We start from the raw sequence: 16,050 nt of genomic DNA on the forward strand, positions 1-16,050 counted from the left end.
AATCGATGGAGCAGCCAGCAACAGCTAAAACGGGGGAGGAAGTGGCAGCTGCTCGCAAGGAGGAGTTGTCGGCTCTTTCCACGCGGCAGTTGCTTGAGGAACTTCACCTGCCCCTGCCCCTCCACTACAGAGCAGAGGGTGCGCCTCCCCCACCTTTAATCTTGGGCCGCATTCTGCCCGATAAAATGAATTGAGCACCTGTCTTGTGTGATTTTATGGGCGCCATCAGATGGGCTCACGCTCGAAGCCTACAAGAGAAAGGTACTGGAGGTGCTGCTGACCCGGGACATCGCCGCTTTCACGACAGAGGAGCTATCCCTCTTCCTTCGCGTGTGCCCCAAGAAAGCCAACAACAGCAAGCCTGTTGAGCATGCCGAGCGGTACGGGGTTCACAACCGAACCATTCACTCAATGCACAGCCGCCTGTGCCCAGGCACGAAGACTCACCACCTCTTACGGGTCGTTCTTTCTCTGCTATTCTCAAAAGGGCACTGCTGGCTCGGCTGAGCACCCTGTCTAAAGTCGAGCTTGCGGAGCTTCTCAAGTGGGTGGCGACATCGTCCTCCCTCGTCGCCGACAAGCAGCAAAACCAGGACAAGTAAGACCCCCTTCCTTGCCTGTTGTTGATTATCATTTTTCTTCTGCCGTTCTTACAGGCCTGCTCAACGAACTGCATGCTCGATAGATTGATTGAGGCTCTGCTGACGCGCAAGTTCGAGGAGCTGGAGCCAGCGGACTTCTTCGTAATCATGCCCTTGTGCCCTCCCGAAAGACAGCAGCAGATCATGGCCCATCTCTATCGCATCAGGTCCGTCTCTCTCCTGCCTTTCCCTTCGTTTCGAATGCCGCAAGCTCGAGTTCGTTTGCTCTTGTCCCAGTCAGTCTCGCTGTGTTAATGTTGGTGGCTTGCTGCTTCGGAAACACGCGTGCAGGCAACAGCTGGACAGCATTCAGATGCTCCAACTGATGAAGCTGTACTTCGTCGCCCCGCCCTCCGTTGAGGTACATACTTGGCCCACGCACACAGCAGTCAACTGTAATATGGCACTGATCATGCCGTGGTGGACATGCTCGCATCATGTTATAGATCCAAGGCCTCATGAACGCCCTTTATGAAAACGAAAAAAGAAGAAAGACGTCGGCCACTCGCGACTGGTCTCGTTCATCCGACCGGCGCACCAGATCCCCTATCCTCCGCAAGAAGGGGCCGAACGACCCTTCACGTCCTATCTCGAGCCTCACCCCACACTGCCGCTGTCCTACTTCCTGGACGCCACCTTCAACCCAATCATCGAGGCTCAGGTAAAGTGGAAGTGAGTGCTGCCCATGTGCACGGCTCGGCTTGCTGACTGCACGCACCTAACCTTGGACCTGGTCTTCACAGGTGGCGAGCGAGAAGCTGGGAGCCAGCAGCTACGCGCTGTCCCTCGCGGGTCGACTCCCGTCGCCGCAGCACGGGGTGGCTTTGTTCCTTTCCCTGCCTCCCTTCATCAGCGAAAAGCGACACTACCTGGGCTGCTTGACCGGTACGAGTTCTCGGCCTCTTCTTGCCCCTCGCGACAGGTGCACAGCCATTGAGCTCAAGTGTTGCTCTCCCATCTAATGTAACAGAAACCAAGCCCCTGTTCCCGCTGAGCTACCCCTTGCCGACTGTTGGCGCTGTTACGGCTGTGCGCCTCATCGCGTCCGTGCTTCCGCTTGAGGCCATCGCCAAGCAATACGGAACCCAACGTACAGTATTTCTTCGGATGGGATTTCTTCACTCACCCCATGAGCACCAGGCTCACAGTTAGCTCCGTCGTGGTGTGTGTGTGTGTGTGTAGCTGCCGGAGTCCTTGCCCTCGGCTCTCAGCCTGGCACGCCACTGGCGCCGTCGCAGGTTGGCGGCGAAGTTGAGGTTCGCTTTCCCGTCCTTCTCACCCCTACCTGCCGAGGGGAAGGAGTGTGTACTGATCCTTCGCCTCGTCATCAGGTCACTGTGTGCTTTGGAGAAACGCACGTCTTCAGGCTGCAGAAGGAGGACACCTTTGATGAGGTAGGAATGCGGAAGGATCCAACATAGTTCCCTCACCTTTCCTCCAACATACTTTGCTGATCACACTACGTGTCGTGCATCGATGTCCACAGTTGCTGAAGCGTGCGGCGCGGAGGTGGAATGTGTCGCCGACCTATCACGAACTGCAGGACAACAACTTCAGGACCCTCGACATCAACCGCCCGGTGGCCGACACGATGACGCCCAACGCCATCATCCGGCTCACCCGGCGAGGCTTTGCCGACACCGCCGCCACGCCCGCCGCCGCCGCGCCCGCTCCCGCCCTCACGAGCGTCTTCTCACCCCAGCGGCCCGTCTCCAACATCTTCGCCCAGCCGGCCCCTTCACCGTTTGCCTTCGGCACCCAGTCGCCTCTCTTCAAGTGAAAATATTAGGTTGCGGAAAGGAAAGAAAAGAAAGGAAATGTCTGGCACGGCAAAGAAAAACAAAGAACAAAAAGGACAAAAGATGGAAACCCCTGTGGCGGAGGAGGTCACAGTGCCGACCACCATCCCCGAGGCATTTCTTGCTCTTGCCAAAGAGGCGCGCGGTGCGTTGATCTTTCGTTGTTGTGTTCGCTAATTTGGCGATCTCTTTTGATATACGACTCAAGCTTGATCCGGAAGAAACTCACCGGCCGGTGGGGCAGAGTTGTACGTGCCCCAAGAGGTCCGGCGGATACAGCATGCGCCCTCTCCGCTCGAGTTCTACCGGGAGCACGTGGCGTCCAACCTGCCCCTCATCATAGAAGGTGCGCCGCGCGCAAACAAACCTTCATGTTGCCACGTGTGCTCACCACCATCTCCTCCCACGCAGAGGGTGCCACACACTGGCCAGCACTGACCAAGTGGACCAATGCCTATCTCACCGACAAACTCAAGGACGTCGGTACTTATTGCCTATCCTCTCAAGACAAGACTGCCCGAGTCTCAGAGATGACATTAACCCAATGCGCGCACCTCTCCGTCCTGTTGCCGTCTCGCAGAGGTCACGGTTGATTTCTCGGCCGATGGCTACAGTGATGCGATCAGAGACAATCGCTTCTTCGTCACTCCGAGTCGCGCAAGATGGGCTTCTCTCGCTTCCTTGCGCTCCTGCTCGACCGCAACAGCAAAGGTAGGTTCCCAAACGCACGTTTCATCATCACCTTCTCAACTAACTGGCTTCCGTCACCTTCTCTCCATCATCACCATCTTCTCTTGCATGCAGGAGTACCTTGTACGTACGTTCCTCTTTTCTCATCTTTTCTCGCCTGCGGCCTGACACGACTTCACTCACACGATGGGCGCTCCCCCCCCCTCAACAGACATCCAGCACCAGAACGGCAACTTCACTGCAGAGTTTGAAGAGTTGTGGGAAGACGTAGACACGGTACACGCTCACCTTCCTTTGCTCCGTTTCTAGCCCTGCTCAAGCGCCAAGGTTCGTGCATCAGGATGTGCCTTGGGCCACGGAAGCCTTCGGCGTAGCGCCGGACGTGGCCAACCTCTGGATTGGCGATGAGCGCAGTGTCACCTCCCTCCACAAAGGTAGCCGCCTGCGATGTGCGTGTATGTGTTGTTTGTGTTTGTGACGAGACCTGACAGGTCGAGCATAAAGTACAGACCACTATGAAAACATCTACTACGTGGTGGCCGGAGCCAAGGAGTTCACTCTGTACCCGCCCACGGATTTTCCATTCCTCTACGAGGTGAGAGCAACGCCCTCCTCCCCTCCGCTCCCACTTGTATGATTTACTCCTCTGGCCGGCCATGTAAAGCGAACGTACAGGGCCGCTACATACACCCGCGGCAGCGAAGACGAAGATTTTGCGGTCGTCGAGAACGACCCACCGAGTTCCGTCCCCTGGTATGCTCTCGCTCCCACTCGCCTCACATCCCCTTTCGTATCACTGCGACTTGACCCTCGAGAGCGGCTCCTCCATTAATGGTGCCGCAGGCTGTCGGTGGACCCTGATCGACCGGACTACGAAGCGTACCCACTCTTCCGACATGCCACGCCGCTCCGCTGTGTTGTCCAGTACGCAGCTTCCTGAGCGCGAGTCAAATCTTCGATTTAACAAACGCTTACTTACTTTTGTGAGCGCGTTGCAGTGCCGGCGAGGCTCTTTACCTGCCCTCCCTCTGGTTCCACCACGTCAAGCAGCACGCCGACGCCGAGGGCCGGTGCATTGCCGTCAACTTCTGGTACGTTGGCTCCCAATCCAGGCCTCTGTCTGACCTGACAGTGACACTGCTTCTGTGATATGCAGGTACGACATGCAGTACGACGTCAAGTACAACTACTACAAGGTAAACCCTGTAATCCAATCCATCCGTTCAGCTTCCCCATTAAGTTCTCACACATCCTCGCTTATTGACCAGTTCCTGGAGAACCTGACCAGCCTCCCCAACGCCGAAGAGGCCAAGCCTTGAGGCACACACGCAAGAAAAAGTTATTTATTCTCCGTTTTCTTTTTCTTCATCATATTTCTATTTTCTTTTATTTTATCCCCAAGGCAAGATGGAGACACAGGAGAAGCCTCAGGGCACTACGGCAGATGAACGACCAGAAGAACAAACTGTGCAGGTGCGGGTCCCCAGTGTGTTGCGTCGTCAGACTTTGTAAAAATAAAATCTCATTTAGCATCACAAACAGCAGGGGGAGGGGCCAGAGCTGCTTACCTGCGCGCCCGCGGCTGCAGAAGACGCTCCGAAAGCACCCTGAGAGGGCCTGTACGACACGTTCATGCCGCTGCTCATCTCCATGACCTTCAACTCCCCGCTCCAGTTCTGGGAGCTCAACTACATGCAGCAGCAGAACCAGTTCGATGCGGCGGCCGAGGAACAGGACAAAGTGGTACGTACGCACGTGCGGACCCATGCCCCACGTCTGGCGTACCGCGTGCCGCTTCTTCTCACACTCCTCGTCACCACGCGTGGGAGGGCGCCGTGTAGAGTAGCTTGGCCGTGTGGTTCGGCTACGAGCCCATACTGGTCGCGCTGCACGAGATCAAGCAAGTCACATGTATGTGTCTCTCTGGCTCTGTCCTCTCCTGTTTCTTGCTCTCTCCCTCTCTCTCTCTCAGTGTGCCCTCTTCTTCGTATTGTTTGCGTCTGCGCCTTTCGGAAACTCACGCTCCTCGTGTGGAGGGCTGCAGCCAACATGGACGCCGCGATACTGGATCTCGGCTGTGGCAACGGCCACGTGTGCGAGCTCCTGCTGGCCCTCGGCTTCACCAAGTATATGTGCCTGCCGCACGCCCCGCTTTACCTCTACGTCTAAGCCTCTATGTAAACATGACTGACTCTCGGCTGCGACTCTCAGCGTGCACGGGCTGGACTACAGCGACGCTGCGATTCGACTCGCCAGGAGCGTGCGACGGATGTATCGGGAACAGCGGGAGAACCAGCGACGGCAGGGCGGTGGCGGCGGCGATGATGACGACACCGGCGAGGTGGAGACCGGCATCGTCCGGACGGGTGGCATCGACTATGTCGTGGGTGACGCGCTGGCGACGGGCATCGAGGGCGGCTCCTTCGACGTGATCTACGACAAAGGCACCTTCGACTCCATCGCCTGCGTGAGCAAGAAGTTCGTCAAGTCGCGGCCGTCCCTCATGCCGCCGCACGAGGAGGAGAGCGACGAAGACGAGCAAATTCCCCGCAGGAGGACGACGGAAGACACGGAGAACGCCAGTGGCAACGAAGAAGAAGAGAAGGCAAACGACGACGAAGAGGACGACGAAGACGATCGAATCAAGTATTGCCGCGAGGTGAACCGGTATGGCCGCGTCTTCATGAAGCCGCTTACGCGTGTGAAAAAGGTGAGAAAGGGTTGATGACTGATGGAGCAGCCGGGCTTGTCGCCTGCAGATTGCTCAAGCCGGGCGCCTACTTCGTCATCACGAGTCAGTGCCACGACGAAGACGAGCTGCTCCGCTTCTTCACACGCGAACCGGTACGTGCGCCGGCCTCCACCACCACCACCAAAGACCTTCTTCTTTGGCCACTCATCATGCACGCAACCCTCGTGCGCAGGAAGGCGAGCCCGCGGGCTGTGATTTCGAGCTGGTCAAGAACCTCACCGACGCGTTCGCCGACCTGCGGCTGATGATCTTCCGTAAGCCTGCCCTTGAACTTGACCAGGACTGAGAACAGATTTGCCATCATGTTCGAAGAAATTGAGAGGGAGGGCGAGTCGCGCGTCGTCGCGTCGGGCCGCGTCGACCTCGTCCGCTCGGCGCTCGAGCTGCTGGCCTGGTCGATCAGGCCCTCGCCGCGCTTGAGCGCAGCCTGGCTTCTGAGTGCCTGGGCGTAGGCGCCGTAGACGGCGTCGAGCGGCTTGATGTCGATCGCTCGTAGGCGTTGTCAAACAGCGGATCGCATCTGCCTCGTGGTCGTCGACAGTCGCCTGCTGCTTGGCCTCCTTCAGGTACTGGATGCCCGCCGCCAGATTGGCAAAGAACGCCTTCTTCACCTGTGGATGCAGCGCCACAACGCCGATCGCAGGAACTTGAACGTCGTCGCTGAGCCGGAGGAGAGCAGAAGAGAAGCAAGTTGCACCTCCCTGCCATGTGGCGTGTGTGCGTGGCGCGTTGCTACCTGACCGAGGAGTTCAGGCCCTTCCACAGGCCTTGAGATCGATCTCGACGCCCACGATGCGGCTGAGGTACAGGAAGAACATCTCATGTCTATGTTCTGTCGCAGATCGAACTTGAGGGACTGCTAATCCTCCGTCAGCGCCATCTGCTCAGCAAATCGATCGATTGACATTCGCACAGGAAGACGTCAGCTGTAGGTCTTCAAATCGACGGCCTTGGCACTGGGCGTACTGGCCCTGCAGGTCCCTCACAACATCAACGATAACGAGCACACGCAATTGCCCGTCAACCTCCAGTCCGTCATCCATCTAATCTTGAAGTATAGATAAGGCGAGTGTCTGCAGGTGCACCCAGGCGGTGAATGCGTCGGAGCAGAGGTGAATGTTGTGCTTCTACTTGAAGCGGAGCACGAGCTCAGCTTGTAGAACACGCACCGCTGGTCCGCGTCTCTGGACTGCGCGAGTGTTCAAACCACACGACCACACACAGCCGTCAGTGAACGAACAGGGGACCAAGAGGGCGCGAGCCGGTACTCTTCAGAGGGACTCTCTGGCGGCAACAGGCGTGCAAAGTCGTAGACGTAGTTCCTGCCATCGGTGCCGCGGTGGGCTTCGAAGTCGCCCGGCCCGTGGATCGTCTTGTCCTTCGCCTTGTGCCCGCAGATGGCCAGCGGCGTGCACGCTGCGGTCATGGCTTCGTTCAGTTCGGGAATATCAGCGTGCACGGTCAAGCCGCCATCGCTGGAGAGGAGGACGAGGACATGTGAGTGACTGACCTGCGACAAGAGCAAGAGCAAGAGCAAGAGCAAGAGCAAGAGCAAGAGCAAGAGCAAGAGCAAGAGCAAGAGCAAGAGCAAGAGCAAGAGCAAGAGGACTGAAGATGGCACCCCGATCCGTATTTGAGCATGTCTGACGAGATGGGGAGGAGTGCCACAGCGGCGATGCGATAGTCGCAGTGATCGATTACGCACATCAACAGGTAGCTGTGGAGGGGGCACAGTGCGGGTGGTCAGAACGAGGGTACAGTGAGGGGGGGGTGCCACGAGCTTCAATGAGCGTACTGCAATCCAGGCTTCTTACAATGTACTTTCGATCGCGTACGTAACCACAGAGCTCCGCTCTTGGTGTGGTTGGGTGTATTACGTGGTGTGGCAGCCAGGTGTGCCTGGTAAGCTGACGCAGCTCCGCGGAGTGGACGCAAGAATAAGCTTCGATTTTCTTTATATTTAAATTAATTAATACAGTCGCCAGAAAGGCGTGGTGTCAGCCGGATGGAGAGGAGAAACCTCAACTTACAGCAACGCCCTCGCCAAGGTCGAGAGCCAAGGCTGAGTGTCGGCAGCCGAGCTATCCTCGCTGTCGGTGTAGTAGGGGCGGAGCTCACGAGGAACCGAAACGCGCGTCTGAGGCGCGCAGGGGTTGGTGCTGCACGAGGCCTTGATGACGATCAAGGGTCCGCCGTTGACGAGCGGGAGGGTCAGGCCGCCGCGCGTGAACTGCCCGGGCGCGGGCGGGATGGACGTCCACGGAGCGTCCTTGCCCGGGCTGCCGAACGTGGCGGGCTGCATGGTGGCTCGGACGTAGAGCACCTGGGCGGCGTTGTCCCAGTAGTAGACGTCGCCGAAGCCGTTGGCGACCTCGGCCACGGAGCTGACGTTCCTGAACGGGTGCGTGCAGACGGCCCAGCTGGTGGAGCACCACGAAGCCGCCTGGAAGAAGATGTTGAACTTGGTGCCGGCCGGGTAGGGGAAGGCGAGCACGAGCGAGTCCTTCGGGTCCACCTGGATCTCGGTCAGGTTGAGCACGTTGGGCGTTCCAGCGGTGTAGCGGATGAACCAGCCGCCGGCCTTGTAGACGATGGGTCCGGTCAACTGGCCCATGGCGGCGAGATCGACGCCGAGGGACTCGTTGCGGCCGAAGAGGGTGGCCTTGCCGACGACGGTGCAGTTCTTGGTGCCATCTCCGTTGCCGTTGACGCAGATGGTGGAGACGATCTGCGCCTCGAGAGCGGCATTGTAGCGGAACTTGAGGGCGGCGCTGCTGTCCTTGTCGTCCATGGGACACACCCACCGCTCGGCGACGAGCTTGCAGCTGCTGTGCATCTTCCACCACTCGTCGGCCCACGCGGAACCGAGAGCGGGTAGCGGCCGAGCACGTTGGTCTGGAGCGGGTAGCGGCCGAGCACGTTGGTCTGGCCCATGCGGTAGAGCTCCACGCCGGAGAAGCGCCCGGTGGAGCCCTCGCCGATGACCTGGACGTGCCCGCCGAAGCCGGTGAGGTACTTGTCGCTGCACGGGTACGTGGAGTTGGTCACGGCGTCCTTGCACACGGCGTTGGCTGTGTCGGTGGGCTCGGAGTTGAACGGGTCGCCGCGCACGACGATGTTGCGCGTGAGGAGGCCCACCTCGGCCTGGTACTCGCGCCCGCCGTAGTGCTGGTAGTCGAGCGGCGCGTCGAGCTGGATGGCCGCCACGCTGCTGTCGAGCAAGGTGCGGTAGACCTTGACGATGGTGCGCACCTCGTTCCGGTGCCAGTCGCGCGAGTCCTTGATCTCGGTCGAGGTGATGAAGATCGACTGGCCCGGCTGCCAGTTGACCATGTCCTGGATGAAGAGGTAGCTGTCGCCCTTCTCGGCCGTCATGGCGAGGCGCGACCAGGTGGGGAAGTAGCGCATGCCGTGGATGTCCACCCGGCCGCCGCCCGACGCGGCGATGCCCTTGACTGGCGGGCTGGCCGGGAGCAGCTGCGCGTCGCGCGAGCCGTGCAGGGTGATGGTGATGTTGTTGCGCAGGCGGCACGTGGGCGAGCCGACGAGGAACTCGCCCTGCACGTCGAAGCCCGCCGCCGCCATCGAGATCTGCGCGTCGCCGAGAATGAGCGCCGAGCCAGCCGGGATGGTGATGGTCTTGAAGACGAACGTTCGGTCGATCGAGCAGGACGACACCAGCACGCGCGTATTGGCCGGGATCGTCACGTTGGTCCCATTGGCCGGAACCGAGCCGCCGGTCCAGGTCGAGGTGGCGTGCCAGTCCTTGAGGCTGTCCAACTGGTCGAGGTGCGGGCAGCCTGACTGCGGCGGGTCGACCGACGGGGTCACCTTGGCCGGTCGGTACTTGCTGTACTGCGCCACCTCGCTCCAGTGGTTCTTGACTAGAACCCGACCCGACGGGACAAGGGCGCTGGAGAGGGTCTGCGTGGGGAACACGGCACCATCGGGAAGCGAGCTGGAGCTGTAGCTGTCGCGCACGCACGTAGCGCCCGTGGCGGGCTGGGTCCCGAAGAGGGCGATCAAGAACAGCAGCAGGAGGCAAGCGGTGACGGCCCACGAGAGGTGCGAATCTAGTCGGCTCGCAGCCATGATGGGATGGTGGTACAAAGAAGAAATGAACACGAAGCCCGGCGACAACTGAAACCCAAGTCGCGGCAGTATTGGCTTTGCTCCGACTGGCCGACCATTTAATTGCCATGATCGGACTGCGGTGATAGGTTAAATAAAGTGACGTGGCGCCAGCCCAGCTGGATGGTTGGCGCAACCAATTTGGTCCGTGATTGGGTACTGAAAGATGCGCACTGGCAACGCGTCCGATGCTCGGATTTTTCTCGGCACGTCTCCACACATTGCCCCACTATGCTCTAAGATCCAGCTGGGCAAATTTCATCAGCCAAAAACTGCAAATCACAATAATAATAGTTTTGGCCAATCAATTGATGGGATTTGGCATGTGGATTGATAGGCTAATTAGACTGTGACTTGAGCATCCTTGCAGCATGCACCCCTACAGGTGTCCCTATGATTTTGAGCCCTTCAGCAACAGCAGTACATCCCACATCACCCTCACCATGATTGGCATGCACAAGTTCCTCAGCATCTTGCACCCACACTAGGCCCAATTCAGGCACAGGCCAGCAGGGCCACCTTCACATTCAGCAGTGGTGAAGGTGAGCACAACTGCTGTCTTGGTGGCATCATCCATGACACCTTGCAGCACCACCACCAGACCTCAAGGCCTTGCAGCAGTGGAAGGCAGCATGCATGTGTCACAAATGGGGTGTTGCAGATGATGTCCAATACTATCTTATTGCCATGCTGACATTCCTGGTTATCCATGTTGATTGTCAGGAACAGCACACACACACACATAAACAACCATAAACTCACTCTCATGCACTCACTCTCTCTCTCTCTCCATTACCCACATGCACACACACACACAACACCAAAAAACACAACCTAAGTGTGGGCCAGTGCTTGCAATGGCCTAAAGAGCAGCAAATTCAGGTGCACCAAAGGCAACAAGGAGAGCAGGCAAGATCATAGGCTCCAAGAGAGAGAGAGAGGATTGATGAGTGCAAACTGGCCAAGAAAATCAGAAATAAACAAAGAAAAAGGGCTAGCAGGCCAAGAGGGGGTGAAAGAGAGGGCAATGGGTGAGAGCAAAGCTGCACATGAGGGAGGGCTCTGCCAGGGTAGGGGTGATGAGGAGCTGAGGTGACAAGGAAGAGAGACACACAGGCAAGAATGGGAACTATGAGAGCCAGCCAGCCAGCAGCAGCTGTTTGCAAACAACCACTTTTGCAAAACAACCACTTTTGCAAACAACCACTTTTGCAAAAACAACCACCAATGCTGCAGAGGTGTAGGGGAAAACTGAACAAAAAGGGGTCCATTTCTTGTTTGCTCTCTCTCTTGTGTGTGTGTGTGCACCTCCACAGCCCCCCCTGGCAAAAATCAGCAACTCCACCATTTGCCAAACAAGACACACTGCATTCTGTTAAGCTCAACCTCCTCAGAGCGAGAGGAAGAGAGGCTGAGAAGCCAAGAGACGTGATTGAGGGAGAAGAGGGAAAATGTATTGTAGGAGTTTGGCAAGTACAAACACAGAGGAAGGAAAAAGGTGAGAATACTCAAGATTATGAGTAGTCAACATTTCTTGCGGCGTTCGCATTTTTTTCTGTCAGCAAAGTGGAGATCTGGACAGCAAGCAGACAGTGAGAGAAGAGGCCAGCAAGGACGAGGGTCGTGGTGGCAGGAGAGGACAGGTTTTTATTTGGCTGGCGGCAATAGAAGCCTCGCGCCAGGTCGGACAAATTTTGTGGCGGAAGAGCGCGAGAATACAGACAGGTTTGTTGTTGCTTTTGTTGACATCTTTTTATTTCTGCGGCATGGATTCTTCTTTGGCCCAAAGGCGGCGACGTGGGAGCAGCGTGTTCTCTTCGCCCCCGGCGACTTTGCCCCAACCACCCCGACAGCCGACGCCGTGCGTCAAAAACCCCCCAACGCGCACCAGAACAGCCTTCCGCTGGACGACAGGCAAAGCGACGGCGGCGCGGGAGTGACATATTCTCTTGTCCTCCGCCGCCGCCACCGCAAGAGCCATTGGTGTACGCCCGTGTGGAGGCACCGCCCGCGTTGGCATCGGCGCCCCCTGTGGTGACGCCAGCGCCTCCCACGACGCCGCTACCGTTGGTCGATGCGGACCAAGTGAAGCACGTGTTGGCGCCGTCCGCACAACACCAGCTCGGAGGGATGTGCGAGCGCACTCTGGGAGACTAGAAAAAGAGTAAGTCTCCCTCCCCTGCGCTCACAAGACGAGGCTGGTGAGCGCCTAACCGGCGCCCACCAGCTCACACTAGCTGCGTGAAACGGCAATTTGCGCAGCAAGGGAGCAAAAAAGGGAAAGCACGCTAACCGCGTGTCCCCGACTCTAGCCAAGTCATCTCCATGCCAACCGTCACATGAAGAGGGGAGCCACTTTATTTGGGTAGCAACAAACTGTGTTGTTCTGGCTTCACTGAACAACTACAGTTCAAGTGGATATTCACCATGTCAAAAGGCCACACCACTGCTGTTCCTGTCTGTCTGCTCTCAGGCCTGCCCAGTTGCAGCAAGTCTGTGCTAGTTAGGGTCCTGGCGCGCTCTGCTGGTTATGACACTGTCAAAGTGATTGACACTTCAAGCATATTGGTGTGTGGTGTCAATCTGATGATGCAACTGAAATTGTGTGTGCTCAGCCCTGCGCGCTGCCTGGTGGTGTTGGAGGACGCTGACATGCTCTGTGCCATAGCAGACTCTTACAAGTCAGATTCCAGTACTGCCACAAGCCACTACACTTTGGAAGACTTGCTGCTGCTTGTCAGTTCACTGTCACAGATGCAAAAGGATCATGGAGACCACCAACCCACTCATTATCACCTATTGCAGGATGAAGTGGTGCATTGTGCAAGACCTGGAGAACCTGGCACTGCATTGCGCCCTGTGTGTGCCCATGTTAGACGCCCCACTTGATGAAATGACTGTGTTGACTGTGCGCATCACACACCACCTCTTGGACAGTGTGCTGCTGCATCAAGCTGATCAGGATGCACATTCTTTTGCACATCTACTTGATCATGGCAACCATGACCTGTGGTGCTGCTACATGGCAGCCTATGACCGATACCTGGCTGCCACACACAGTATCAAACCAGCAACCACGCCCATTGACAACAATCTCAGGTGGAATCCCTTGTCTGCCATGTGTGCCATTGTCTATGGTGTTGCCAACGCCAGCTTTGGTCACACCAAGGCCAACACTGTCGACATGGCACTGACACTGGCGTTGCTGCCCTCACAGTTCATGCTCAACCTGGTGCAGGACAATTGTCAGGATGCCTTTGCCAACATGCATGCCCATGGCACTCTGGCGATGAGCACTCTGGCAATGGACTCTTTGGCCTCTGCCATGGACTGTCTGTCTGACATTGATGTTATGGCTGGCAGTCTCTATGGTTGTTATTCAGACGCCCTTTCCAATGACGTGGCACATTATCTTACAGCACACACCATGCTCACCTGCCAGCACAACACTGCACACATCAGGCTCATACCTTTTTACCCACCTCACAACAGCATTATGCCATTGACACATCAACCATCTTCCACCAAGACAGTTGCCCTGCCTGCCAATATACAACCGCCCCACTACAACACTGGCATGCACATTGTGTATGATTGCACACGCTGGGACAAGTTAATGGTGTTTCATGCCACTGCATCTGTGCTGCAAGCACATGACATGAACTTTTTCTGCATCTGGGACCACCAAATGCCGCTCATACTTAGGCTGGTGTCACTGATGAAGGCAGCCAACTAGTGCACAGAGTTGCACAGTTTCATCACCACTCTGCTCAACCACAGTGCCTCCTGCCAGTATGTTGTGTCACTCATGACCTTGATGTTTCCTTGCCTAACTGGAGACCCACTAGAGTGGAAGGCCTTTTTCAGTATGTTGACACTGAGCATCCTGCATGATATAGCACCACTCATCATCTCCACTGCATCCACTGGGTCAACCACCTATGTGGCCAATGGCATTGTCAAGTGGGTTCCTCAGGTGCCCTCATCTGCTTCATCTCCAGTGCCTGTCAGTGATCCTGTTGAGTGTGGCATGCACTTTGTGCGCCTGCCACCACCATCCTGAACTGCAATGTCAACTGCCAACCAATTGCTGCCTCTGTCAACCAAGGCAAAACCTTTGCACCAGCACAACAATGGGCGCACAGCGACTGTGCCTGCAGGGACAGACAAGACATGCTATGTTAGCTGGATGGTGAGCCCTCTCTTGGCGCAGCACTTGGCCCTCTATGACATGGAAGATCTTCCCAAGTAGCAGCAGCCACTGCACAGAGCTGCTTGCTGGTGGCACTTTTGTTGTACTGCTTGAGGTGGTGATAGATCTGGTAAAGGTAGTTGAAGGTGGCAATGTTCATGCCCTCAGCTCCCTCAATTACCTCTACAAGACAGATGGGCTGATGGGGCTAGTGCTTGTCCCATCTCTTTTTGGTGTGCTGCTTGGCCTTGTGGCGCTTGGATATCTTGAGTGCCTTTAGATTGCAGGGCACCTTGTGCTCCACACCAGACGCCTCCATCTTGGCGCCAAACTGCACCACATCCAGCAACCCATAAACTCCTCCTTGCACTCTTTTATGAGGTTGTACATGCACACTTGATTGGGTGTACACAACACAACACTGTCCCTCACAATGACATTGCCTGCATCCAACACTGCTGCTGCCTCTTCCAGCATGACATGTGCTGCTGCTGGTGTGGACTCCATGGCTTGCTGTCTTACCAAGCCTGTGCCTTTTATCAATAACAACACCCAGCACACACCACAAAAAATACCACCTATGCCACTCCCACACAAGGCTGACCCTGAAGTGCCAACACCTGCACACAAGCACATGTGCTACATCAACCACCAGGGTTGCAAGTTGGCCTGTATGTTCCCCATTCAGTGCAGCATGTGTTGCTTCAACATGGACAGCCATTCATAGCTCTTCTTTCACCTCTACAACGCCAGCCTACCACTTCCCAAGGTGTGTGCACACAGCAGGTTTAGACACATCTGCTGCCTCCACTACCTCCTCTCCACAGTGGACTGGCTTGCCACAACACTGGCCTACAAGTATACCAACTCCCTGCATTCACCTGCTGATCACAACAACACCAATGCCAAGGTCTACCAACAGCCACCTGGTCTGCACATTGCCAAATTACCTGGCCACCCTTGACACCACTCTATTGAATAATCTGTATCAGCAAAAGTGTGCACCATCACCATTATGTGCTGTGTGGGGAGGGTGAAGGATTGCCATTTTTTTATTCCTCAGTTGCCAACTGCCTCTTTGCCTTCCAGCACTCAATGAGTTGCACTGTCATTGCATGGTGTGTCACCAGCTGGCTGTCCACTGGGAATTTGCCCATCTTCCTCAAGATCTTGGTGAGCCCATCGATGTTGTTCTCCATGCACTGTATGATGGCATTGGTGTTGGTCCTTGAGGGTTTGGACCACTTGTTGGAAGTGTGTGCATCCATTGATGTCAATCTCACCTGTCTGCCACTCCATGTTATTGGCAACACAGTTGGTGTCAGCAATAAACTCTCACAAGATCTGGCCCAGCATGATGACATCAACCATGGAGAGGATGGTGCAGATGGAGCCAGGACCCATGCTGTGGCCCTCCCTCTCCATCATGTCAATGATGTTGCTGCCAAGCTGCATCAGTTCATCAGTAGTGAAGCAGTGCAGCTTGCCCCCATGCTGACAGTAGAGCATGCACACTTTGGCCTCAAGGTGGAGGGTGATGAGACTGGACTCAGTGTTGCACAGAATCTTGGCCAGCATGTTGTTCTGCGCAAGCAATTTCCAACACTTGCCCACCATCTCCTTGCTGTCCTTGTACTCACCACATCAATCCCCTTGAGGTTGTTGTGCTTGAGGTACTAAATGGCCAACAGCGTCACACACCTCAACAGCTTGGTAGTGCAGCAACATCACCTTGTGCCAGCCCTTAATAAACTCTGTGCAAATGTTGGGGCTGGGCACCACAAGACAGTGAAAGCTGAGCAGGGCATTCATGAGCAGCAGAAAGTCCGCCTCCCTGTGATGCTG

General features: G+C 56.4%; 8 protein-coding genes across 8 annotated transcripts; 5 read left to right on the top strand and 3 right to left on the bottom strand.

Moving 5' to 3' along the window:
* Positions 1 to 5: 5 nt before the first annotated feature.
* On the top strand, positions 6 to 2,421 carry ACA1_181640 (uncharacterized protein; the record flags this gene model as incomplete). Its single annotated transcript, XM_004345769.1, has 11 exons — positions 6 to 138; positions 230 to 380; positions 488 to 598; positions 686 to 808; positions 933 to 1,002; positions 1,088 to 1,302; positions 1,385 to 1,518; positions 1,612 to 1,731; positions 1,824 to 1,897; positions 1,973 to 2,035; positions 2,128 to 2,421. 11 exons carry the CDS (start codon positions 6 to 8, stop codon positions 2,419 to 2,421), a joined length of 1,488 nt encoding a protein of 495 aa, XP_004345819.1.
* An 82-nt stretch (positions 2,422 to 2,503) lies between these two features.
* ACA1_181650 (uncharacterized protein) lies at positions 2,504 to 3,033 on the top strand (the record flags this gene model as incomplete). Its single annotated transcript, XM_004345770.1, has 4 exons — positions 2,504 to 2,585; positions 2,685 to 2,786; positions 2,852 to 2,923; positions 3,023 to 3,033. 4 exons carry the CDS (start codon positions 2,504 to 2,506, stop codon positions 3,031 to 3,033), a joined length of 267 nt encoding a protein of 88 aa, XP_004345820.1.
* A 69-nt stretch (positions 3,034 to 3,102) lies between these two features.
* ACA1_181660 (jumonji domain containing 7 family protein) lies at positions 3,103 to 4,449 on the top strand (the record flags this gene model as incomplete). The annotated part of the gene is made up of 9 exons (XM_004345771.1): positions 3,103 to 3,151; positions 3,342 to 3,406; positions 3,471 to 3,564; positions 3,640 to 3,725; positions 3,795 to 3,883; positions 3,974 to 4,054; positions 4,129 to 4,221; positions 4,287 to 4,326; positions 4,399 to 4,449. 9 exons carry the CDS (start codon positions 3,103 to 3,105, stop codon positions 4,447 to 4,449), a joined length of 648 nt encoding a protein of 215 aa, XP_004345821.1.
* Positions 4,450 to 4,762: 313 nt separating this feature from the next.
* On the top strand, positions 4,763 to 6,168 carry ACA1_181670 (uncharacterized protein; the record flags this gene model as incomplete). Its single annotated transcript, XM_004345772.1, has 6 exons — positions 4,763 to 4,873; positions 4,972 to 5,041; positions 5,175 to 5,262; positions 5,342 to 5,797; positions 5,890 to 5,974; positions 6,055 to 6,168. 6 exons carry the CDS (start codon positions 4,763 to 4,765, stop codon positions 6,166 to 6,168), a joined length of 924 nt encoding a protein of 307 aa, XP_004345822.1.
* Positions 6,169 to 7,031: 863 nt separating this feature from the next.
* ACA1_181680 (histidine kinase A family protein) lies at positions 7,032 to 7,589 on the bottom strand (the record flags this gene model as incomplete). Its single annotated transcript, XM_004345773.1, has 3 exons — positions 7,032 to 7,071; positions 7,151 to 7,357; positions 7,504 to 7,589. The coding sequence occupies 3 exons, from the start codon at positions 7,587 to 7,589 to the stop codon at positions 7,032 to 7,034; spliced, it is 333 nt and encodes a 110-aa protein (XP_004345823.1).
* A 319-nt stretch (positions 7,590 to 7,908) lies between these two features.
* Positions 7,909 to 9,974, bottom strand: ACA1_181690 (uncharacterized protein; the record flags this gene model as incomplete). The annotated part of the gene is made up of 2 exons (XM_004345774.1): positions 7,909 to 8,727; positions 8,748 to 9,974. The coding sequence occupies 2 exons, from the start codon at positions 9,972 to 9,974 to the stop codon at positions 7,909 to 7,911; spliced, it is 2,046 nt and encodes a 681-aa protein (XP_004345824.1).
* A 4,865-nt stretch (positions 9,975 to 14,839) lies between these two features.
* Positions 14,840 to 15,169, top strand: ACA1_181700 (uncharacterized protein; the record flags this gene model as incomplete). The annotated part of the gene is made up of 2 exons (XM_004345775.1): positions 14,840 to 14,880; positions 14,992 to 15,169. 2 exons carry the CDS (start codon positions 14,840 to 14,842, stop codon positions 15,167 to 15,169), a joined length of 219 nt encoding a protein of 72 aa, XP_004345825.1.
* Positions 15,170 to 15,540: 371 nt separating this feature from the next.
* On the bottom strand, positions 15,541 to 15,822 carry ACA1_181710 (uncharacterized protein; the record flags this gene model as incomplete). The annotated part of the gene is made up of 1 exon (XM_004345776.1): positions 15,541 to 15,822. The coding sequence occupies one exon, from the start codon at positions 15,820 to 15,822 to the stop codon at positions 15,541 to 15,543; it is 282 nt and encodes a 93-aa protein (XP_004345826.1).
* Positions 15,823 to 16,050: the final 228 nt, after the last annotated feature.

This window comes from Acanthamoeba castellanii (assembly GCF_000313135.1).
Source record: "Acanthamoeba castellanii str. Neff unplaced genomic scaffold scf7180000084745, whole genome shotgun sequence".
In the NCBI taxonomy this organism is placed as follows: Eukaryota; Discosea; order Longamoebia; family Acanthamoebidae; genus Acanthamoeba; species Acanthamoeba castellanii.